This window comes from Mesoplodon bidens (assembly GCF_964165515.1).
Source record: "Mesoplodon bidens genome assembly, chromosome: 15".
Classification (NCBI taxonomy): domain Eukaryota; kingdom Metazoa; phylum Chordata; class Mammalia; order Artiodactyla; family Ziphiidae; genus Mesoplodon; species Mesoplodon bidens.
In genome coordinates this window covers 37442231-37467622 of record NC_138171.1, presented here as the reverse complement: position 1 = coordinate 37467622, position 25392 = coordinate 37442231, and the positions used below count along the sequence as shown (strand labels likewise).

General features: G+C 48.9%; 3 protein-coding genes across 3 annotated transcripts in view; 2 read left to right on the top strand and 1 right to left on the bottom strand.

Moving 5' to 3' along the window:
* The window catches only part of HIP1 (huntingtin interacting protein 1), a 407412-nt gene that overhangs the window by 153052 nt on the left and 228968 nt on the right, over window positions 1-25392 (bottom strand). The window lies entirely within an intron of this gene.
* On the top strand, window positions 100-7624 carry TRIM50 (tripartite motif containing 50; the record flags this gene model as incomplete). The annotated part of the gene is made up of 6 exons (XM_081256032.1): window positions 100-504; window positions 3493-3588; window positions 4525-4755; window positions 4877-4899; window positions 5990-6114; window positions 7035-7624. The coding sequence occupies exons 1-6, from the start codon at window positions 106-108 to the stop codon at window positions 7622-7624; spliced, it is 1464 nt and encodes a 487-aa protein (XP_081112158.1). The 5' UTR covers window positions 100-105.
* The window catches only part of NSUN5 (NOP2/Sun RNA methyltransferase 5), a 34607-nt gene continuing 22233 nt past the window's right edge, over window positions 13019-25392 (top strand). The window contains 4 exon segments of the mRNA XM_081255785.1: window positions 13019-13132; window positions 13237-13359; window positions 13880-14054; window positions 14151-14259. Of these exon segments, the coding sequence (XP_081111911.1) occupies window positions 13040-13132; window positions 13237-13359; window positions 13880-14054; window positions 14151-14259 (500 nt within the window). The 5' untranslated portion in view covers window positions 13019-13039.

The window sequence follows — 25392 nt, the reverse complement described above, 5'->3', positions numbered from 1 at the left end:
CGTCCTTAAGAGCCTCTCCTTTCAGGGCCCTTGGGGGCTGGGGGCCGAAGGAGTGGAGAGAGCAGTCTCCAGGGAGGCAGCCTTGGGCTCCAGCAGGCTCTGTGGATGGCGTGGCAAGTGAGCGTGCCCGAGCTGGAGGACCGCCTGCAGTGCCCCATCTGTCTGGAGGTCTTCAAGGAGCCCCTGATGCTGCAGTGCGGCCACTCCTACTGCAAGGGCTGCCTGCTGTCCCTGTCCCGTCACCTGGACTCGGAGCTGCGCTGCCCCGTGTGCCGGCAGGAGGTGGACTGCAGCAGCTCCCCGCCTAACGTCTCCCTGGCGAGGGTGATTGAAGCCTTGCAGCTCCCCGGGGACCCTGAGCCCCAGATCTGTGCGCACCACCGGAACCCTCTCAGCCTGTTCTGTGAGAAGGACCAGGAGCTCATCTGCGGCCTCTGCGGCCTGCTGGGCTCCCACCAGCACCACCGGGTCACGCCTGTCTCTACCGTCTACAGCCGCATGAAGGTGGGCAGGGAGGCTGCTGGGGGGTGGGGAGCCGGGCCGCCCCTGGGGACACAGAGCCGGGTCCTGAGCCCTTGGGGCCATCGCCCGGCACAGAGGGGTCCAGGGCCAGCCTTGTTCTGGAGCAGAACTTTCGGAGCGTTTGATCATCCACCGATCACCTTTTGAGCAGCGGCTCCAGTCTCCAGGTGCTGGGGACTAGGTGACCCAACGGGTGGAGAGCCCCCTGCGTCATGTGCTAGCCCCCTCCCCTGCTTTAGTCTTCTCTGTAGCCCTCGTTAGATTCTTGAGCGCTCAGGGGACTGCACTCTCAGGCAGGTGGAGGCAGGGGCTTTGTTTCATTCCCCGGGATAGTTCCGTGCCTAGGACTGTGCCGGCCAGGTAGCAAATACCCAAAATGTAGTTGTGGAATCAGTGGATTCCTGCCCTCGTGGCTGTTGCCTCAGAACCAGCAGATCACTGTTTGTGATGAATAATAATAAGTAATAATGACGCCATCTTAGGTTAGTCTATTGATCTAAGGTTTATGAAGAGTGGGGTTATTGCCGTACTTGCAAATGAGGAAACAGGCTCCGAGAAGGTAAGGGTCTTCGTCAAGGTCAAACAGTTTGTCAGTGGCAGCGCTAGGACTCGCACCAAGGCCAGTTTTCATTCCCCTGGCACCAGATCAAGGAAGGACAGGAAGAGCTTTGGGAAGTAAATTGTAATAGGGTACCTGGCCCGGTGTTTGGGTGGGTGGGGGGCTGGGGCAGTAAGGATGAGGAATGAGGAAATTCAGGGGAGGGGGCAGGACGAGGGAGAAGCATCGAGATCCGTAGACAGAGGGGCCCCTGGAAGCTGTTGCAGGGCTTTCCTGGCTGAGTGCTCTGGGCAGCATTTCTTTGCTCCTTCAACCCTGGGAGAGAAGTAGGAAAGGTGCACAGGGCCAGCCAGGTCGTCCACCAGCTTCCCGTACCCACAGACATTTCCTGGGCATCTGGTATGTGCTGGGTGCTACACTGGTGCCCATGGTACAGCAGTGGGCGAGAAGTTCACCCTGCACCAGAGCTCACAGTCTGGGGGTCTGACAGAGTCCCGTGTATCAGGTGCTGCTGTCAAGGTTAAGTACAGGCAATGGTGAGACCATCTGGAACATGGCTCCTGCGTGGTCTCAGGTGGTCAGGGAAGGCTTCTTGGAGGAAGTGGACTGGTAAGCTGAGACCTGAACCATAAGGAGGACTTGAAAGGAAAAGAAAGGGAGGAAAAGCATCCTAAGTATAAAAAGAGCATGTGCAAAAGACAAGGAGGCAAACAGCATGGCACGTTTGAGGAATCATACATTGTTCCAATAAGCACGAGGGAGAGTGAGGTGGGAGTGAGGTGAGGTAAGCGGGGGTCATGTCATGAAAAGGCCTGTGTGACATGAGACAGGATTAGAGGTTTGTTCAGAGAACCAGGGTTGGAAGGTTTTAAGCAGAGTCGTGATGTGGCTCAATCGCTCTGCCAGAGGATAGATTGCAGAGTGAGGCTGGGAATAAGAGATTGGGAGTAATCTACATACAGGCGGTCATTGAAGCCACAGGTGTGGAGAAGACCAACCAGGAGAGTCTGCAGGAGTGATGGGGAAGATGATGCCCCCAGGAGCATCAGGACTTAAGATTTGGGTAGAGAGAGAACTCTGAAAAGGGGCCAGAAGGAATTCACTGAGGGAGCAGGAACATTGGCTGAAGGTAGCCTCCAGGAAATCAGAGGAACAGAGCATTTTGACAAGAAGGAAATCACTTGTGTGAAATGTCTGCTGAGGATTGAAAAGAGCCTGTCTGGTTTAGCAGTAAGAATTGGTTATCTTGGCAAGAGTAGTTTTAGGGGAGTGTGAAAGGAGGAAGCCAAATTGCAGTACAGTGAAACTGAGTCGAGTTTTATTAGCAGAGGGCTGCCTGGCGGCGGAGGAGACTCCTGGGAGCACATCATTTCTGGCTAGGAGTTGGGAGGGCTGGGGTCCTGCTTTTGGATGTGGGTTTTTGTGATCTCAAGACTCCCCCGTGTGCTGCAACTAAGTTACGTTCCATTATCAGATCTCTTTCATGCATCCCTGTTTTCTCCTATTCATTGGGATCTTAAGATACTTTATTTATTTGCATAATTCTGTTTCCACTCACTGTGGCCCAGTTGATGAGAAAGAACTAGTCCCATCTCTCTTTGCCTTGGGAGGTTTACCACTGGGATGCCCTTCTCAGGCTCCTATGAGATCGGATGCCTTGTTATGGAGAGCAAGGAGTCTGTGTTCGTTTATCTCCATGCTGGCTCTATTTTTTTCTCAGCTCCCTTCCGGAAAGGCTCTTGCAGCTGACTTCTGCTTGGGCACTGTCTAAGCCAAAGATTCTGCGCACTCCATGGGCACAAACCAGCAGGACTCCATTAGGTCGTGCAGCCAGTTGGTGCTCTAGGTGGTTCTGGTTGGATCCCTAAGGTTAAGTCAGATATGGGGCCAGGGCAACCTAGGAGAAGTTTACTTCAGCCTGGGAGGCCCTAAATCCAGGCTGGGCTCAAGCCTGCTGGAGATGGATTCAGGTCTTTATAGGGAGTGGGGGGTCACCAGGTGACCCCTCCCTGGGCCATTGCATGCACCACTGACTTCACTTGGGGCCAGCCTTTTTGTGATGACTCTTGATGAAATGCCCACTAATTCTGGACCTGCTGGTGACCAGCAAGTTTACCAGGTGGGTTCCCTACGGGCAGCATTCCATGCAGGGAGTGTTGACTTCAGATTGGCAGTCGCCCCGCTTGGATGTTGTGTGGTGACTTCTGGTGGCTGTAACAACGTGTAGCATCTCTGTCCACGGCATAGAGAGTGATGACGTGGAGACCTCTTCCGTCCAGGCAGTCCGTGCTGTCAGTGTGGAATATTCTTGAATAGCCTTTCCTATTTTGTGCTTGTGGCCGTCGGGCTGCCCCTGGGAGCTGCGGGTGGTGGTGAAGGGGTCGGCGGCTGATGGGGCCTGTCGCCTCCAGGAGGAGCTAGCAGCCCTCATCTCCGACCTAAAGCAGGAGCAGAAGAAGGTGGAGGAACAAATTGCCAGACTGGTGAACAACAGGACCCGGATTGTCGTGAGTGCCCCGCCCCTCTGTGCCCTCCCCTGGGACCAGCCGCCCGCCTTCCCTTTCCTGCAGAGCCCAGGTCTAATCTGTCCTTTACGGGAATCCATGCCTTCCATATAAAGTCAGAATTCAAAGCATTCCAGGCTGGGGTGGGGGAAGTGCCAAGGCTCTTAGAGGAATTCAGCACAGTTGTCAGGACTGTCGCCAAGTCGGCTTGTGTCCTCCACGTCCTTGAGACTGAGATAAACTAGAACCCAAGTCCCGGAGGTAAACAGCTGAACACGTGGGCATAACTGCCCGCCCTCTGCCACCTGTGGCTGCTTGACATTGACAGCCTGGGCAATGCCCTCCCAGCACCTTAGAGCACAGGCACGGAAAGGCTTGAAGCCCTTGGTGGCTGTCTGCTTTTCCTAAATGAGGGGCTCTTGGGTCTGGGAGTATGTGGAGCCTGGGCCCTACAGGTAGTCATGAAACGAGCAGGAGACCAGCATCCGTTGAAAGTCAACTCAATTAGTCTTCCTCATCCTGGAGAGGGAGCCCGCTTTACCCCGTCTGATGGAGGCAGAACTCAGGGTCACATGGGGAACCCTTGTTATCTCACTCCAAAGTCTGCTCTCCAGGGCCTTCCAGACTTTTTTTTCAGTTGTGGAACCCCATGATAAAGCAAAATCTTACGTTCACACTTGTTAGCAAAGATGGGCAAAAGCAGAGCCACTGTGTTGGAACTGGGAGCTGGGGGCCCAGCCTCTGCCCTGCCACTGTCGTCCTCCCCCGGGGGCCACATCCGGGATCCCCAGGCACAGTGTGTGAACACCTGGCAGGAGTCAGCCCTGGGACTTGGGTACCAGGACCAGCCCGGTCAGAAGGCCCAGGAAGGCCTGAGCTGCCAGGCTCTGGGGACGCCGAGGTCAGCCATGGCTCCTGCCTTGCCCCTCCCTGTCCCAGAATGAGTCTGACGTCTTCAGCTGGGTGATCTGCAGTGAGTTCCAGGAGCTGCACCATCTGGTGGACGAGGAGAAGGCCCGCTGCCTGGAGGGGGTGGAGGGTCACACCCGTGGCCTCGTGGCCTCCCTGGACGTGCAGCTGGAGCAGGCCCGGGGCACTCGGGAGCGGCTAGTCCAGGCTGTGGGTGTGTTGGAGCAGTTTGGCAACGAGAGTCACCATGAGTTCATCCGGGTGAGTGGACAAGGGAGCGTCCCCTGTGCCAAGGCCACCGGGGCGCCAAGAGCCTCCCCCTTCCTGTCAGCTTCCGCATAGCCTTGTCCATGCTCTAACCCTCCTCCCTCTTGTCTTCCAGAAGTACCACGCCATGGCCTCCAGGTAATAACCTCGGAGGGCACTCTCAGCGAGGGCCTGGTGGCTGTGGGCAGGGGCATCTCATCTCCACTAGATCCTCCCCTTCAGTTTTACTGGTGCCGGGAGCAGCTGCCCACATCTGGCTCTGTACTGAGCCCAGGGAAAGTGACAGCCTTGCCTTTAGGGGTCTCCAAGCCTTGTGGGAGGCAGCGGTGAAGTATGGTTACATCACTGTGGGCACCTAGAACAGTAGAAGTTCACACAAGCTAAAGAATTAACACAGAGGGGGAAGTGACTGGGGGGACATCGGCAAAGACAGCACACAGGTGGGATGGCTGAGAAGGGCAGAGGACAGGCGTTTGCCAGGCACACTGACTCACGTGAAAGGGTAAAGTGTGTGAAGGTTTGGAGTATTGTGAGAATTTCAATATCATGGGTGTAAAGGCCGATGAAGAGCAGAACAGGAGATGAGGTGGGTGATGGTGGGTAAGGAAACATGCACCATGGCTTGTAGGAAGGGGTTGGATCCATGTTCCAAACCCAACAAATGAATCACCTGTGCAGTTCCTGAGCCTTTCTCTGCCACGTTTATGAGTCTCCTTGTTTTCTCCAATTTCCCTTAGTCTTAAGGACAATTTGGTTAGAAGCATTGGCTTAAATGAACGGACAGAGGATCTGATTGGCTGAGTTTGGTTCCCACTCCAGCTGGAGCTGGGGGCCAGGGTCACCCGATACAGAGAGGTGGTCCTCAAACAGTGCATCAGAAACACCTGGAGGGCTCAATTAAAACAGAGGTCACTGGGCCCCAGTAATGAGTTCTGATTCAGCAGCCCTGGGGTGGGACCCAAGAAAATTTGCATTTCTAACAAGCCCCCAGGTGCTGCTGCTGCTCCCAGACCTGCACTTTGAGAGCTACTGATGTAGAGTGTTTCCCCTTCCAGGAAGGAGGCAGGTCCCCAGAGGGGGGCGGTGGGGGGTGGGGGGCTGGTACATGGTGGGCATCTTCAGTGCACGGTCTTCTGAGCTGTGGCTTGGCTGGTGGGACCTGCGTCTGGGTGAAGGGCTCAGGTGCACGGTAAGCAGCTCCACCATCACTGTGGACCTTTGCCCCCAGTGCAGAGCTCCAGCAGGCCCGGCCCCTGGAAGGCACGTTCAGCCCCATCTCCTTCAAGCCAGGCCTGCACCAGGCTGACATCAAGCTGACTGCGTGGAAAAGGCTCTTCCGAAAGGTTCTGCCAGGTGAGACCCCACCCACCCATCCTCCTTCCAGTGTATGAGGTGCAGAGAACTGGACGGGGGGGCTGGCACAGCTAACGGTGAGGGCGCGGTGGTGGGCTTCCGCCAGCAGGGGGAGCTCAAGCCCAGTTCCATCTCTTACTAGTGACTGGGAGAGTTGTGTAATTTTTGAGCCTCAATTTCCTCATCTGTAAAGAGCCCACCTTGCTGGGCTGCGTAGTTTCTAAGTAGATGTGTGTGTGTGTGTGTGTGTAGATTAGTGCTTAATAAATGGCAGCGGCTGCTCTGCCAAAAAACAACTCGGACCTTTAATTAACTCCTTCATTACTAGCACATAAGGAAGATCAATCAATAGACTGATTTCATCCAACAAAGGCACAAACAGGGTTGATGTAAGAACAAAAGGGGGAAAGGGGAGTACAAAAACTGCAGATAATCTCTGAACCATGAATGTTGTTTGCACGTTTTAGGTGTAAACTGATTAGCTGGCAGCGAGCAAAGAGGTCAGTTGGGATAGTTTGTCCTTGACTGGGCTGCTAGGGTATCCAAGAAAGCCACTGACATTGTTAGAGTCTCCAGAAAACCTGGAGACTGAAGCTGAGGCACCCACGTGACAGGCCGTCTCCCAGATCCTTCCATCGGCACCTCTACCTTAGGCAGGCCGCAGCACCGGTTCCCTTGCCAGAATGCCTGGGCTTGCAGCAGCCCATTCTCCACCTTTCAGGCATCATTCACTCATTCGGCAAATGTCCTCAGGGTTGCCTGCTCCAGGCCCCCAGCCCCTTCTAGGCCCTGCGGATACAGGGAAGGGGCCGACTCAGTTCTTCTCCCGAGGAGCTCAGGGCCTGCCATCGGCCTCCCTTGGGGCAGGGCCTGCCGCCTTCTGCGAGGCTTGAATACACATCTCCTCTGATCTCTCCCAGCCCCGGAGTCCCTCAAGCTGGATCCTGCCACGGCCCACCCCCTCCTGGAGCTCTCCAAGGGCAACACGGTGGTGCAGTGTGGGCTCCTGGCCCAGCGGCGCGCCAGCCAGCCCGAGCGCTTCGACTACAGCACTTGCGTCCTGGCCAGCAGGGGCTTCTCCTGCGGCCGCCACTACTGGGAAGTGGTGGTGGGCAGCAAGAGCGACTGGCGCTTGGGGGTCATCAAGGGCACAGCCAGCCGCAAGGGCAAGCTGAGCAAGTCCCCAGGGCACGGCGTGTGGCTCATCGGCCTGAAGGAGGGCCGGCTGTACGAGGCCTTCGGCTGCCCGCGGGCGCCCCTGCCCGTGGCCGGCCACCCTCACCGCATCGGTGTCTACCTGCACTACGAGCAGGGGGAGCTCACCTTCTTTGACGCCGACCGCCCCGACGACCTGCGGCCGCTCTACACGTTCCAGGCCGACTTCCAGGGCAAGCTCTACCCGATCCTGGACACGTGCTGGCACGAGAGGGGCAGCAACTCCCTGCCCCTGGTGCTGCCCCCGCCCAGCGGGCCCAGCCACCTCGCCCCCCCGCAGCCCACCAAGCTGTAGCGCTGCTCGGGGGGCTGCCTTCCCAGCTGGGCACGGGGGCTCGAGGGGTCCCACTGGCTCTGGTGAGCAGAGGTTATGCAGTCGTTCGGGGAGGTCTTCCTGCCTGGGTGTCCCTAGAAACGTTTAACGATAGGGAGAGAAGGACCATGGTCCCATCCCCAGCAGTCAGGGGTGTGTTTATTAACCTCTTTCCAGGCTATTAACCTGCTTATTAGCCAGCGGAGCCAGGCCTTGGGGCCCGCGGGTCAAGCTGGGCTTCCCTTGGGCCCTCCTAACCGCGATCTCTGCTTACTCTTCCCCCTGAGGGTGGAAACGCTCCCACACGTGACTTCCCCCCATCACTGTGAACTTTAAATAACCTTAAGGATAACAAAATTGACGTTATTTCTTCTTTTTCAAATGATTTGCAGTTATCAACTGCTGTACGCACCCACTGCTTTATGCTCAGGCCTTTAAAAGCAGCTCCAGCCTCTGGTGGGGCCACATCTTGCTTCCACCCCCTGCCCATCGGTCTCTGGTTAGTCACAGCAACACTCTGTCATTGCTCTGTCCCCAGAGACTTCTCTCAACTTCCCTCTCTGTTAGAGAAGATGGAAATGACACTCCTGCAGAGCAGAAGCAAGTAGGGGCCAGATGGGTGTGTGGCCCATCCCTGAAAGCTGCCGGGCACATGGGAGTGGATCCAGAGCCCAGGTCTGTGATGCTGAGCCTGCCCTGTGGTCACACCAGACCAAGGCTGGGACAGCTGAATTCCTTCCCAAGAACGTGAAAATTGGAAGAGAGAGAGAGAGTGGCTGGGGCTGAGTCATCTGAGGTCTGGTGCTTTAGAGAGAAGCTCCCCAGCCTTGTGCCCTGAGGTCTGTGGACCCGTCCAAGAGCCTTCCTTGGGTCACAGCCCTGCCCTGTCGCCCTGGCATGAATCCACATCGGCCACACAGACAAAGTCTCAACCCACAGCCTATCTGAACGATCCTCCAGGAACAGAAGAGGGAGGAAGACCGTGAGGCGCTACCTCAAGGCCATCTTTACCGACCTCCTTATCCTCACGGGAGACTCAGGACATCACCTCCCTGGCTGTGAGAAGCTCTGAAGCTTTCTGCCCCCCTTTCCTCCCAGTAGGGCTGCAGTCTATAAAAGAGCTTAGCCGCATCTAGAACTGGCTCCTCAGCAACGGGATATCCCACAAGTCAAGTTGCAGCCACGAGCCCTTTGATTTCCACACCATCCTTTTTGGCGTGGGCAACAAGGCCCACGTGCAGCTTCTGCCTTTGGCTAATCTTCCTCCTGCTGTCTATGTAAGTAATAAACTGAATCAAAAGCTGGTTGTTGTCTCTTGATCAGCTGAATCTGTCAGGCCTTGGCCTTGGTTGCTGTATGCTTGACACCTTCCAGACTTGGCTTTTGGTTTTGCAGCTCTTCCTTCAATTCCATCAATCTACCTCCACTCTCCACCCTTCTCCACCGTGCTGTGTCCTGGGAGGCTGGCCCCGCTGGAATGCAAACCCCTCTGGCTTCCTGTTGGGTTCAGCTGAGGGGAGGGCCTGGCAGGAGATCCCAGGGCAGGAGGGGGAGTTGGAGGTATTTATGTTCCTGGTTTTCTGCCTGCTGGGCTATGCGTTGGCACCTTCCCTCTACTAAAGACTCCTGGCAGGCAGCCCTCTCCCTCTGCTACTCTTCCCTTGTTCCTGTCAGTGAACAGTGAGCACTACACCATCTTCTGTAGGTCCCCTTAACTCTGACTGTTCTTTTAGAAATAGTCCCTTCTTTAAACTCCCCTCAACTACTCCCTTATGTGCACCTTTCTGCCTCCAGCCAGACCCTGACAGACACAATGGCAGACTTCTGCACCCATTTAATAAATCCCCTCTTTTGTTTGGCTAACCAGAGTTAGTGTTTGTGTTTGCAACCGAAAGATCTTAACTGATACACATCCAATATGCAGAAGGCAGAGAAAAGAGCAGTTAATTCTTCATGTGGAGTTGGCATTTAAGCTGAAAGAAGTGGAAGACAGGCAGAGGAGAAGAGCCTTCAGGGGTCTAGGTCCAAAAGAGATGCTGCAGCTGGAGCTGGGCCTGGAGATGATGGTGGGGGCTGATCCGGGGTGGGGGGCATCTATGCTACTTTAGTGTATGTTAACTTTGTCCTGTGATGATGACAGCGTGGGAGTGGGCGAGTCTGCCCAGGGAGGAAATATCCGACTGACAGAAAGGAGGTCAGAGAATGGAACACCAGAACCTAGGGGAGCAGCTTAGACGGGGTTGCCAAGGAACCTTAGAAATGGGCAGAGAGATGGGAGGGTATGCTAGCAGGAGAGGTCATAGAAGCCAAAGCTTTCCAACAAAGAAGGTGTGTTCAACAGTGCCATGAAACCCCAGATTCAGCAGGAAAGGCCTAAGGAATATTTGGAGATTCTTGGTAGTTTGGGAGGGAACCATCTCAGTGCAGCTGGTGGAAAACGGACTGCAGGCAGTTAGATAATAGCATGTGATGAAGACGTAAAGGCAAGGATTGCTGATTCTCCATTTAAAAAGTTTGATAGTGGGACTTCCCTGGTAGCACAGTGGTTAAGAATCCACCTGCCATTGCAGGGGACATGGGTTTGATCCCTCGTCCAGGAAGATCCCACATGCTGTGGAACAACTAAGCCTGTGCACCACAACTACTGAGCCTATGCTCTAGAGCCCGTGAGCCACAACTGCTGAGCCTATGTGCCACAACTACAGAAGCCCACGTGCCTAGAGCCTGTGCTCCGCAACAAGAGAAGCCGCCACAACTACTGAGCCTGCCTGTGCTCTAGAGCCCGTGAGCCATAACTACTGAGCCTGTGTGCCACAACTACTGAAGCCTGTGCACCTAGAGCCCATGCTCTACAACAAGAGAAGCCACTGCAATGAGAAGCCCACACATTGCAACAAAGAGCAGCCCCTGCTCACCACAACTAGAAGAAAGCCCGCACACAGCAATGAAGACCCAACACAGGCAAAAATAAACAAATAAGTAAAACATTAAAAAAAAATTAAAAGACCCAGGTCAGCTATCACTCAGATCTTGATTTCTTAATACCATTCTACAGTAAAAGGAATGAGGGCTCCTTGGAGAACTGGCTGATTCTGGGACTAGAACAGGAAATACACCAAATGAGCCTTGGTATCTTGTAGTGCCAGAAGGCAAGGAAATGCTCAAAACCAGACAAACATGAAAAAAAAAAAAAGTACAGTAGTAGAGCCCTGTGAAAAGGATATAGGAGCCAACTGAAAGCACTTCCAGTGGCCAAAACAAGAATAATTTGAGCAACAAAATATTTTGGATTACAGTCCAAAGTATAAAATAAATACCCCTGAATCCATACTGATATAAATAAATGATTGTTTAATTAAATGGGGGAGAAGAGATAAATCTGTGCAGAAGAATTCCCAGTAATTTTCATAGCTACTCCACCCTCAAGGAGGGGGAGCATAATTCCCCTGCTCCTTAAATGTGGGCTACACATAGTGACTTCTTCCCAGAGAGGACAGAGGGTTACAGAGAAGCTTTACAGTGGAGAAACTGGACAAACACTCCCTCAGCCAGGTGATCAAGGTTAACATCAACAGTGATGTCACTTTGGTACTATGTGCCCTTGCTCTGATGTAATGAAAATGTCCCTTTACCTGTGGTCTTTCTCCCCCAAACTCATAACCCTAGTCTAATCATGAGAAAAACATTAGGCAAGTTCCAAGTGAGGAACGTTCTACAAAATACTGACCAGGACTCCTTAAGGTAATCAAAGTAACCACAAACAAGGAAAGTCTGAGAAACTGTCACAGACAGGAGGAACCTTGAGAGACGTGACTAAATGTAATGTGGTGTCCTGGATGAGATTCAGGGACAGAAACGACATCAGGTAAAAACTAAGGAAATCTGAATAAACTGTGGACTTTTATCAATATTGACGTGCCTGTTACCCACTCACCTGAAGGAGGGGGGATTGTTTTAGGATGGGTCAACTCCAGTACAGCTGGTTGTCCAGAACCACATTAATTTGTGCTCTGTTCTTCCATTCACTCCTTCACTCATTCAACAGTATTTATTAAGTCCATACTGTGAGAAAGACACTGGTCTTGGAGCTAAAGGTAGATGAGTGTCAAGACAGACAAGGATTTGCCCTCATGGAGCCAGATGGAGAGACAGAGAATAAATCATAACCACATATGGAATAGGTGCTATGAAGAAAACAGATGATGTAATTTGATGGGGGAGGAGGAGAGTTCCACTAAAAGATCACTTATGAACCAACCTATAGCTACAGGAGTGCGTTAAACCTTTAAGTGACTCAGTGATTTTATTGTAGACTAGAGTCAACCTTCTTGCAAAACGCTTGCTTATGTGCTGTTAGTAATACAGAGAATATACAGGCTGGAATATTCTAGTTCATGGAGTCCTGTCTACTTGAATGCTTGAGATACAAGTGTACTGGTTTTTTTTTTTTTTTTTTTTCTTCTCAATCAACCCATTATGTAACCAGTAACCACATGGGTGCTGTAGACCCAAATACCACACAATCCCTGTCTTCCTAGGGGTGAGGCTGGGGAAACGTTCCTATAGATGAATCCTCACAAGGATTGCATAAGAGGCTAGCCATTGGGAAACAAAGAGCTATTTCTCACATCACGTGCCAAACCTAATTCTAAAGGAATTTAAGTGTGAAATGATGAAGCCATAAGTGATTTCTATATTGTAGAGGCATGAAGCAGTTTTCAAGCATGACACCAAAGGCAGAAACCATAAAGGTAAGTATCTTAAAAATGAGAACTCTATGTTGCCCAAAACAACTATAAACCGCATTAAAAAGCAACAATAGGGACTTCCCTGGCAGTCCAGTGGTTAGACTCTGTGCTTCCACTGCAGGGTGCGCGGGTTCCACCCCTGGCTGGGGGAACTAGGATCCCGCAGGCTGAGCGGCACGGCCAGAAAACAAAAAAAAAGCAATAAACTGGAAAAAATGGCAAAACCTAAGATAAGAGGTATATATTGTTAATCCATAAAGATCACCAAGGGAAAGATGGTAGAAGAATGAACAAAAGACATCTACATGTCACAACAGAAATACAAATGACCAATAATATATGAAAATATTCAACCTCAATCACAGAAATTAAAACATCAATAAAATCTCATTGTTTGCCTGTGAAATCGGCAAAGATTGAAAGAAAAAAGAGAAGAGCTACGAAGAAGTGGTGAACCGGGCTCCCAGCGTCGGCCTCCACTCCCTGCCAGGCACCTGGCACACGCCCTGTGGGTACCTGGATGGGCACTGTGGCTCCCGGATCCGGAACCTCCGTGTCCTTTGACCCCGGAAGTCCGGGCGGGATGGGCGGTGCGGAGCCGGGCGCGCTTCGCGACAGAGCCGTAAAGGCGCACGCGTGGGCGCGGAGCATGGCGCTGTACGCAGCGGCGGCGGCCGTGCTGGCCGGCGTGGAGAGTCGCCAGGGTTCTCTCAAGGGGCTGGTGTACGGCAGCAGCTTCCAGGTAGCGGGGTACGGGGTTCGGAGTTCGGGCCCGGGAGGGGGGCCCGGCGGGGGCCTCCCCCGGCCCGGCCCCCGCCTCACCTGGGTTCTCTCGGCCGCGCGCAGAACGTGAAGCAGCTGTACGCGCTGGTGTGCGAGACGCAGCGCTACTCCGCCGTGCTGGACGCAGTGATCGCCAGCGCCGGCCTCCTCCGCGCCGAGAAGAAGCTGCGTCCGCACCTAGCCAAGGTGACGGGTCGGGTGGGGTGGCGTGGGGTGGGGTGGGGTGGGGCGGGCGGGGTGAGCCCCTTCTAACCTGGTCCCAGCTCCGCCACCGTGCACGGTGTGACTCTGTCAAGTCGCTCCTCTAAAATGAGGAGGCGCAGCCCCTCGCTGGGTTATGAATTGAGGTGGGATGAACATGCTTTACCTTGGAGCCTTGTGTGAAAGATAAAGAACGGAAGTGCAAAGTAGCGACGGCAGGGACTCTCTAGGTAAAACAAAACGGTGATGTTGACCAGGGAGGAGGGTTGGCATCCAGAGCTTTCCTGGTGAGAAGCCGTGGGGAAAGGGTTCAGGACTGGGAAGCAAGGCACCAGGTTTAAATCATGTACCTGCCATTAATTTCTTGTGTTACCTTGAATGAGGTGTTTCACTTTTACCTGTTACCGTCTTGACAGGTGGTCTGTTTAGCTCTTCCAGTTCCAACACTGTGGCCTTCCAGGATATTCATGCTCAGGGTTTTCTGTCTTCCTTTCCCCATCCCCAGGTGCTAGTATATGAGTTATTGCTGGGAAGAGGCTTTAAAGGGCGCGGGGGCCGATGGAAGCCTTTGCTGGACCGGCACCAGGCAAGGCTGAAGGCCGAGTTGGCCCGGCTCAAGGTTCGCCGAGGTGTGAGCCAGAATGAGGACCTGTTGGAAGGGGGATCCAAACCTGGCCCAGGTGAGCTGGAAGGAGTTGTGGAGGTGGAGGTAGCCATGGGGCCCTCAGGAGAGGGCCGTCCATGTTCCTGCCCACTCACTGCTGATGGTTTCCTAGCCTCCCAGGTGCCTCGATTTGTACGAGTGAACACTCTCAAGACCTGCTCTGAGGACGCAGTTGATTATTTTAAGAGACAAGGATTCTCCTACCAGGGTCAGGCTTCCAGGTGAGTTTAGAACCGTGACTGGCTGCCCTCATCTAGGAAGGAGCCTGGGGAAGGGGATCGGTGGGGAGAGAGTCAGGGTGGTTGTGACTGCGCTGAGGTTTGCTTCCTACTTTTCCAGCAGTTTCTCCATTTCCTTTCAAGGCCTGTCTTCCTTCATCCTTTAAACAGTGGTGGTTCTCTTGGGAGCCCTGTTTTACTGATACATTTTTCTAAATGTATCCCTCAATTTCTTCTCTGGCTCTGACTTCTACTTCTCACCTGATCATTCCGTCTCCCAGTCTAGGCTTCTCTCCTATTGTCCTACTCTCAGGTTCATGTTACTGCTTCACAGACACCACAGTCGCAGCACGTGTCAAACCAAATTCATCTTTCTTTTGAACTCTGCACTTTTTTTTTTTTTTTTTTTTTTTTTGCGGTACGCGGGCCTCTCACTGTTGTGGCCTCTCCCGTTGCGGAGCACAGGCTCCGGACGCACAGGCTCAGCGGCCATGGCTCACGGGCCCAGCCGCTCCGCGGCATGTGAGACCTTCCCAGACCGGGGCATGAACCCGTGTCCCCTGCATCGGCAGGCGGACTCTCAACCACTGCGCCACCAGGGAAGCCCGGCACTTTCTTTTTTTTAACGTTAAATTATTCATTCAAAATTTAAGATTTAAGAGAAATGCTGCCAAAACAGTGTGCTTAAATGCATTATTGGATTATTTTGCAGCATCCTTTTTTTTTTTTTTTTTTTTTTTTTTTTTTTTTGCGGTAGGTGGGCCTCTCACTGTTGTGGCCTCTCCCCTTGCAGAGCACAGGCTCCGGATGCGCAGGCTCAGCAGCCATGGCTCACGGGCCTAGCCGCTCTGCGGCATGTGGGATCTTCCCAGACCGGGGCACGAACCCGTGTCCCCTGCATCGGCAGGCGGACTCTCAACCACTGCGCCACCAGGGAAGCCCCACATCCTTTTTTAAAATTGACATATAACACGTTATTACCTTCAGGTGTACAATGTGATGATTGATATTTGCACATATTGCAAAATGGTCACTAGAATAAGCCTATTTAGCATCTGCCACCATACATAGTTGTAAATTTTTTTTCCTTAGGATGAGCACTTTTAACATGTATTCTCTTAGCAGCTTTTAAATATGCAATGCAAGATTATTAACTGTAGTCACCATGCTGTACATTAGATTCCCGGGACTTATTTTATAACTGGAAATTTGTACCCTGTGACAACCTTCACCCATTTCGCTCACCTATACCCCACCCCCTGTCTCTAGTGATCACAAGTCTGTTCTCTGTATTTATGAGCTTGGGTTTTTGTTTTTGTTTTAGATTCCACATAGAAGTGAGATCATACAATGTATGTCTCTCTCTGTGTGACTTATTTCATTTAGCATAATGCTGTCAGGGTCCATCCATGTTGTCGCAAAGGGCAAGATTTTATTCTTTTTAATGGCTGAATAATTTTCTGTTGTGTATATATATCAATTTCTTTATCCACTTCTTCCACTGATGGACACTTATGTTGTTCCCATGACTTGGCTGTTGTAAATAATGCTGCAATGAATGTGAGGATGCATGTATCTCTTTGAGTGTTTTTGTGTTCTTTGGATAAACACCCAGAAGTAGAATTGATGGATTGTATGGTAGTTCTATTTTTAATTTTTTTTTTTTTTTTTTTTTTGCGGTACGCGGGCCTCTCACTGTTGTGGCCTCTCCCATTGCGGAGCACAGGCTCTGGACGCGCAGGTTCAGCAGCCATGGCTCACGGGCCCAGCCGCTCCACGGCATGTGGGATCTTCCCGGACCGGGGCACGAACCCATGTCGCCTGCATCGGCAGGCGGACTCTCAACCACTGCGCCACCAGGGAAGCCCCTCTATTTTTAATTTTTAAGGCACCTCCATACTGTTTTCCATAGTGGCTGCATGAATTTATGTTCTCACCAACAGTGCACAAGTGTTCCCTTTTCTCTACATCTTTGCCAACACTTGTTATTATCTTTTTGATGATAGCCATTCTAACAGGTGTGAAGTGATATTTTGGGTTTTTTTAATTGTTGTTGTTGTTTTTATACAGCAGGTTCTTATTAGTTATCCATTTTACACATATTAGTGTATATATGTCAATCCCAATCTCCCAATTCATCACACCACCACCCCCCTCCCCTGTGCCACTTTCCCCGCTTGATGTCCATAGGTTTGTTCTCTACATCTGTGTCTCAATTTCTGCCCTGCAAACTGGTTCATCTGTACCATTTTTCTAGGTTCCACATATATGTGTTAATATACGATATTTGTATTTCTCTTTCTGACTTACTTCACTCTGTATGACAGTCTCTAGATCCATCCACGTCTCTACAAATGACCCAATTTCGTTCCTTTTTATGGCTGAGTAACATTCCGTTGTATATATGTACTACACCTTCTTTATCCATTCGTCTGTCGATGGGCATTTAGGTCGCTTCCATGACCTGGCTATTGTAAATAGTGCTGCAGTGAACATTGGGATGCATGTGTCTTTTTGAATTACGGTTTTCTCTGGGTATATGCCCAGTAGTGGGATTGTTGGGTCATATGGTAGTTCTATTTTTAGTTTTTTAAGGAACCTCCATACTGTTCTCCATAGTGGCTGTATCAATTTACATTCCCACCAACAGTGCAAGAGGGTTCCCTTTTCTCCACAACCTCTCCAGCATTTGTTGTTTGTAGATTTTCTGATGATGCCCATTCTAACTGGTGTGAGGTGATACCTCATTGTAGTTTTGATTTGCATTTCTCTAATAATTAGTGATGTTGAGCAGCTTTTCATGTGCTTCTTGGCCATCTGTATGTCTTCTTTGGAGAAATGTCTATTTAGGTCTTCTGCCCATTTTTGGATTTGGTTGTTTGTTTCCTTAATAATGAGCTGCATGAGCTGTTTATATATTTTAGAGATTAATCCTTTGTCCATTGATTTGTTTGCAAATATTTTCTCCCATTCTGAGGGTTGTCTTTTCGTCTTGTTTATGGTTTCCTTTGCTGTGCAAAAGCTTTGAAGTTTCATTAGGTCCCATTTGTTTATTTTTGTTTTTATTTCCATTACTCTAGGAGGTGGATCAAAAAAGGTCTTGCTGTAATTTATGTCAAAGAGTGTTCTTCCTATGTTCTCCTCTAGGAGTTTTATAGTGTCTGGTCTTACATTTAGGTCTCGAATCCATTTTTGTGTATGGTGTTAGGGAGTGTTCTAATTTCATTCTTTTACGTGTAGCTGTCCAGTTTTCCTAGCACCCCTTATTGAAGAGACTGTCTTTCTCCATTGTATATCCTTGCCTCCTTTGTCATAGATTAGTTGACCATAGGTGCGTGAGTTTATCTCTGGGCTTTCTATCTTGTTCCATTGATCTGTGTTTCTGTTTTTGTGCCAGTACCATATTGTCTTGATTACTGTAGCTTTCTAGTGTAGTCTGAAGTCAGGGAGTCTGATTCCTCCAGTTCCGTTTTTTTCCCTCAAGACTGCTTTGGCTGTTCGGGCTCTTTTGTGTCTCCATACAAATTTTAAGACTTTTTGTTCTAGTTCTGTAAAAAATGCCACTGGTAATTTGATAGGGATTGCATTGAATCTGTAGATTGCTTTGGGTAGTATAGTCATTTTCACAACATTGATTCTTCCAATCCAAGAACATGGTATATATCTCCATCTGTTGGTATCATCTTTAATATCTTTCATCAGTGTCTTATAGTTTTCTGCATACAGGTCTTTTGTCTCCCTAGGTAGGTTTATTCCTAGTATTTTATTCTTTTTGTTGCAGTGGTAAGTGGGAGTATTTCCTTAATTTCTCTTTCGGACTTTTCACCATTAGTGTATAGGAATGCAAGAGATTTCTGTGTGTTAATTTTGTATCCTACAATTTTCCCAGATTCATTGATTAGCACTAGTAGTTTTCTGGTGGCATTTTTAGGATTCTCTATGTATAGTATCATGTCATCTGCAAACTGTGACAGTTTTTCTTTTCCAATTTGTATTCCTTTTATTTCTTTTTCTTCTCTGATTGCCATGGCTAGGACTTCGAAAACTATGTTGAATAATAGTGGTGAGAGTGGACATCCTTGTCTTGTTCCTGATCTTAGGGGGAATGCTTTCAGTTTTTCACCATTGAGAATGATGTTTGCTGTGGGTTTGTCCTATGTGGCCTTTATTATGTTTAGGTAGGTTCCCTCTGTGCCCACTTTCTGGAGAGTGTTTATCATAAATGGGTGTTGAATTTTGTCAAAAGCTTCTTCTGCATCTATGGAGATGATCATATGGTTTTTATTCTTCCATCTGTTAATATGGTGTATCACATTGATTGATTTACATATATTGAAGAATCCTTGCATCCCTGGTATAAATCCCCCTTGATCATGGTGTATGATCCTTTTAATGTGTTGTTGGAGTCTGTTTGCTAGTATTTTGTTGAGGATTTTTGCATCTATGTTCATCAGTGATATTGGTCTGTAATTTTCTTTTTTTTGTAGTATCTTTGTCTGGTTTTTGTATCAGGGTGCTGGTGGCCTCATAGAATGAGTTTGGGAGTGTTCCTTCCTCTGCAGTTTTTGAAAGAGTTTGAGAAGTATGGGTGATAGCTCTTCTCTGAATGTTTGATAGAATTCACCTGTGAAGCCATCTGGTCCTGGACTTTTGTTTGTTGGAAGATTTCTAATCACAGTTTCAGTTTCATTACTTGTGATTGGTCTGTTCATATTTCCTATTTCTTCCTGGTTCAGTCTTGGAAGGTTATATCTTTCTAAGAATTTGTCCATTTCTTCCAGGTTGTCCATTTTATTGGCATAGAGTTGCTTGTAGTAGTCTCTTAGGATGCTTTGTATTTCTGCGGTGTCTGTTGTAACTTCTCCTTTTTCATTTGTAATTTTATTGATTTGAGTCCTCTCCCTCTTTTTCTTGATGAGTCTGGCTAATGGTTTATCAATTTTATCTTCTCAAAGAACCAGCTTTTACTTTTATTGATCTCTGCTATTGTTTTCTTTGTTTCTATTTCATTTATTTCTGCTCTGATCTTTATTTCTTTCTTTCCTTCTGCTAACTTTGGGTTTTGTTTGTTCTTCTTTCTCTAGTTCCTATAGGTGTAAGGTTAGATTGTTTATTTGAGATTTTTCTTGTTTCTTGAGGTAGGCTTGTGTAGCTATAAACTTCCCTCTTAGAACTGCTTTTGCTGCATCCCATAGGTTTTGTATCGTTGTGTTTTCATTGTCATTTGTCTCTAGGTATTTTTTGATTTCCTCTTTGATTTCTTCAGTGATCTCTTGTTTATTTAGTAACATATTGTTTAGCCTCCATGTGTTTGTGTCTTTTACTTTTTTTTCCCTGTAATTCATTTCTAATCTCATAGCATCATGGTCAGAAAAGATGCTTGATATGATTTCCATTTTCTTAAATTTACTGAGGCTTGATTTGTGACCCAAGATGTGATCTATCCTGGAGAATGTTCCGTGCACATTTGAGAAAAAAGTGTAATCTGCTGTTTTTGGATGGAATGTCCTATAAATATCAATTAAATGTATCTGGTCTGTTGTGTCATTTAAAGCTTCTGTTTCCTTATTTATTTTCGTTTTGGATGATCCGTCCATTGGTGTAAGTGAGGTGTTAAAGTCCCTCACTATTATTGTGTTACTGTTGATTTCCTCTTTTATAGCTGTTAGCAGTTGCCTTATGTATTGAGGTGCTCCTATGTTGGGTGCATATATATTTATAATTGTTATCTTTTCTTCTTGGATTGATCCCTTGATAATTATGTAGTGTCCTTCCTTGTCTCTTTTAACATTCTTTATTTTAAAGTCTTTTATCTGATATGAGTATTGCTACTCCAGCTTTCTTTTGATTTCCATTTGCATGGAATATCTTTTTTGCTTCCCTCACTTTCAGTCTGTATGTGTTCCTAGGTCTGAAGTGGGTCTCTTGTAGACAGCATAAATATGGGTCATGTTTTTGTATCCATTCATGAAGCCTGTGTCTTTTGGTTGGAGCATTTAATCCATTCACGTTTAAGGTAATTATCGATATGTATGTTCCTATGACCATTTTCTTAATTGTTTTGGGTTTGTTTTTGTAGGTCCTTTTCTTCTCTTGTGTTTTCCACTTAGAGAAGTTCCTTTAGCATTTGTTGTAGAGCTGGTTTGGTGGTGATGAATTCTCTTAGCTTTTGGTTGTCTGTAAAGCTTTTAATTTCTCCATCGACTCTGAATGAGATCCTTGCAAGGTAGAGTAATCTTGGTTATAGGTTCTTCACTTTCATCACTTTAAGTATATCATGCCACTCCCTTCTGTCTTGTAGAATTTCTGCTGAATAATCAGCTGTTAACCTTATGGGAGTTCCCTTGTATGTTATTTGTCATTTTTCCCTTGCTGCTTTCAATAATTTTTCTTTTTCTTTAAATTTTGTCAATTTGATTACTATGTGTCTCGGCATGTTTCTCCTTGGGTTTATCCTGTATGGGACTCGCTACGCTTCCTGAACTTGGATGGCTATTTCCTCTCCCATGTTAGGGAAGTTTTCGACTATAATCTCTTCAAATATTTTCTCTTGTCATTTCTCCCTCTCTTCTCCTTCTGGGACCCCTATAATGCGAATGTTGTTGTGTTTAATGTTGTCCCAGAGGTCTCTTAGGCTGTCTTCATTTCTTGTTTTTCTTTTTTTCTTTATTCTGTTCCATGGCAGTGAATTCCACCATTATGTCTTCCAGGTCACTTATCCGTTTTTCTGCCTCAGTTATTCTGCTATTGATTCCATATAGTGTAGTTTTCATTTCAGTTATTGTATTGTTCATCTCTGTTTGTTTGTTCTTTAATTCTTGTAGGTCTTTGTTAAACATTTCTTGCATCTTCTCGATTTTTGCCTCCATTCTTTTTCCGAGGTCCTGGATCATCTTTACTATCATTATTCTGAATTCTTTTTCTGGGAGGTTGCCTGTCTCCACTTCATTTAGTTGTTTTTCTGGGGTTTTATCTTGTTCCTTCATCTGGTACATAGCCCTCTGCTTTTTCATCTTGTCTGTCTTTCTATGAATGTGGTTTTTGTTCCACAGGCTGCAGGATTGTATTTCTTCTTCTGCTGTCTGCCCTCTGGTGGATGAGGCTATCTGAGAGGCTTGTGTAAGTTTCCTGATGGGAGGGACTGGTGGTGGGTAGAGCTGACTGTTGCTCTGGTGGGCAGAGCTCAGTAAAACTTTAATCCGCTTGCCTGCTGATGGTTGGGGCTGGGTTCCCTCCCTGTTGGTTGTTTAGCCTGAGGCAACCCAACACTGGAGCCTAACTGGGCTCTTTGGTGAGGCTAATGGTGGCCTCCGGGAGGGCTCAAGCCAAGGAGTACTTCCCAGAACTTCTGCTGCCAGTGTCCTTGTCCTCATGGTGAGCCACAGCCACCCCCCACCTCTGCAGGAGACCCTCCAACACTAGCAGGTAGGTCTGGTTCAGTCTCGCCTGGGGTCACTGCTCCTTCCCCTGGGTCCCGATGTGCACACTACTTTGTGTGTGCCCTCCAAGTGTGGAGTCTCTTCTCTCCCCCAGTCCTGTGGGAGTCCTGCAATCAAATCCCACTAGGCTTCAAAGTCTAACTCTCTAGGAATTCCTCCTCCCGTTGCCAGACCCCCAGGTTGGGAAGCCTGACATGGGGCTCAGAACCTTCACTCCACTAGGTGGACTTCTGTGGTATGAGTGTTCTCCAGTCTGTGAGTCAGCCACCCAGCAGTTATGGGATTTGATTTTATTGTGATTGCACCCCTCCTGCCATCTCACTGTGGCTTCTCCTTTGTCTTTGGATGTGGGGTATCTTTTCTGGTGTCTAGTGTCTTCCTGTTGATTGTCCAGCAGCTAGTTGTGATTCTGGTGTTCTCGCAAGAGGGAGTGAGAGCACGTCTTTCTACTCCACCATCTTGGTTCCTCTCCGATATTTTGGTTTTGATTTGCATTTCCCTGATGGTTAGTGATGTAGAATATCTTTTCACTTATGTTGGAGGGCAGAGGGAACAAAAAGCACCCACTCAACTGAGAAAGCATCTTGAGACTGAAAACTAGGCAGGCAGCTCCAGATAATCAATGGATCAGTTTATTATAGGGTAATTTACTCACAGGATGGGATCTGGATCAGGCAGACAGCGATCCGGGAGCATTCATACCTGTACTGTGCACCACCGAGGGGCCACTGGGACAGTTTTATAGTTAACTTAGGGTATGGGGCTAGGTGCTTGGAGACGGGACGTGCATTCTTACATCAAGATTTATGAACGGGTAACTAGTCCTGTGGGCGCTGGGAATATGTCAGTGAAGGTTTCTATCACTGGGGACTCACAGAGCATGGAGGCCACCTGGTCCTAATGGTTATTAACACTATTGATTACAAAGCCCTTGATGACACAGAAGTGATTTACTGCACAGTACAGTTCTGGGTAGGATCAGCCGAAGGACAGGAGAAGCTGTAAGGGCCCAGTACTGTGGCAGTGATGTTAACAGCCACAGATTCCACTCCTGACATCTTGATGGCCCGTATAATCTTGTCCGTCATTTTTCCACGTAGACCCTAGGGCTAGATATCGGGAGGTGGCTTTTGTATCCCGAACAAAGGGTTCCTAGTAAACAAAAGTATAGTAAGAACTATGGTTCTCCATTTACCTGGGAGAGAAGTAAGCCAGTGCGTAAAGCATCAGCAAAGGGGATTTCATCCATTTGATTAATGACTGTTTTCATGTGGGAGTGTTAATCAGTTATGTTGGAGTCACGTGAAGGTGTAAATGCAGCATTCCTGCCCAGTTAAGGTGCGTGTCCTTCCCTGTGAGGCTGTCAGCATATCTAAGGCCATATGGTTTTGCAGCACCACCTTTCTCGTTTGAGTGGTTTCCTGGTTTCCTGGAGAGATGGGAGTCATTCAGAGCTGATGGGGTAAATTGCTAACACCTGGATTTCTAGTTTAGCACTTAGACTGGTTTTCTCGTTTGTCGGCCATTCCCACCATGACATACTATGATGGGCCCACCACCTGGACTCAATAGCAGGAAGGTTATAGGGAACTCCTGGTAAAGAGGTGTATGTACGGCCCAGAAGGGAAGGCGCGTTGGCCCATCCGCTCATAGGGCAAATAAGGCCACAGATAAGCTCCACATTTCCAGATCCCTTGTTTGGGAGCCATGAAGTCGCCTGTTCTGTAGGAAGCTGCTTCCATTCCTGTCCATTCATCATTTGATATGTTGTGAGTTCCTCAGCAGACTTCAAAGGGAAGCCCCGCATACATCTGTGATTTGTTTGGGTGTGGTTGGTCCTTCCTATGCAGGTGGGGGCTCTGGACATCAAGACTCCTTGTGCAGCTCCCAGCCACACTAAGCCATCCCAAATATAAGCTGTGGGAGTCCAGGGATTACTTGACCAGTTTTGCACCAGGGAAAAAACATATTGTTTAGAGTCACTATAATCAAACAGAACTTTCATGTATAGGAACCGGATCACCAAGGGGATTTTTGGTCACCAAGCCATTGTCCCGTTCTGTGGGACAGATGAACTGTCCACAGCATCTACTCTGCATTGGAGACAGGCCGCAGACCCAGCACTCAGAGCGATTGTGGACCTTCACATATGTTGAGGCCCGGGAGAGGAGGACATTTCTGGTAACCAGAGCCAGGGAGTCTATGAGACACAAACTATGAGTGATAAGACAGATGTTTTAGGGGTGAAAGATAGGCAAATCCTCATTTGTGAGTAACACTGTAGCTGTTTGATCACCGTTGGCCAAAACCACCCCTGGTTTTGTCCTTTTTCCTGGCAGGTGGTAGGACTCATTTTGTCCTTTAATGTCTTCAGTACTCGGGGCCTCAGCAGGAACCCACTTGAGTAAACCCACTTCAGCTGCTTGTGCTAATGCTTTGGAGAGGAGATTTGGGTCTGAGTGGGGCCTATTACCATATAAAAGGCCTGATTGAGGGAAGGCAATACCCAGGCAAGTCCCATGCCCCAAGGGATTAGGATACGAAGCCACCTGGGAGGGGGAGACCAATTTAAATGCTAATGAATTACAGTAACACTAGGTCAGAGGTCCTGTGGCAGTGGCTAAAGGAGACCTTCCTACAGGATAGGCTTAAAGCCTCCCTTCTGAATCTGCACTCTCAGGCTCTTGGTGTCTGGTCAGGTAGCCATTCATCTGCAGATTGTCATCCTGGGGACAGCATTTAATCATCTGATAGTTTCAGACCTCTTAACGTGGAGGGAGTGGGGAGGGACCAACCTCTTAACGTGCAGTCAGGAGTTGGGGCTTTTAATGTGGCTTCTGACATGTTGACATGCTCTATAAGGCCAGCCGTGGTGGGATTGTATGGTAGGTGGAAAGTTCAAAGTATTTCTTGGGGTTTCTGCCCACTCTTGTATTTCACATCCAGTGAAATGATTCCTTGTTCATGTCAGTTTGGGCTGGTGTTCCATACATAACTTCCAATTTTGACAGGCCTTTGATTGTTGCAGCCTAGTTGGTTTTCTTACTGGTAAAGGTTTGCATCAGTCTAGTGGCTGTGTCAGCACAGGTTGTAGTATATGTATGTCCTTCTGACACTGGCAAAGGCCCTATGTAGTCCGCTTGTCATCTGGTAACTGGATGGTCAGAGCGTCCAGCGTACCCTGGGGTGTGTCGAAGAGGGTGGCACTTCAAAGGACACTGAGGACCGTCCTTATCTGTGACTCAGAGGTCCGTGTATTGGAGAGGCAAATGCTGCGTTTTTTACTATTTCCCAAGTTTTGGGGCCTCTGTGTCCTGACTTTCGGTGGAGCCAGTCCGCCATGTCAGAGGGGGTCTGTAATTCTTCCAGCAACAAAGCTCTTGCTAATGCACCTGCTTCGTGATGACCAGGCAGAGTTGACAAGTGCCATAAGGTCATGCTGGCACCTGGTTGCGTGTAGGCAGTCCAAATATCAGCCCTCAATTCAGCTCCCCACAGAGGTTTATTTAATATTTCCTGATTATTTTGATGCCAAGTGGCAAGCTTGAGGGGCATGGGTTTGTGGGTAATCACCAGCCACGTGGCTCTGGGTTCTGCCCACTGACTACTTTGTTCAGTCCCTTGAACCAGATGACATCCGGAGCCAAACAAACAGCTGTGGAGGACCGCCGAGTGGCTTGGCCCTACAGCTGACATC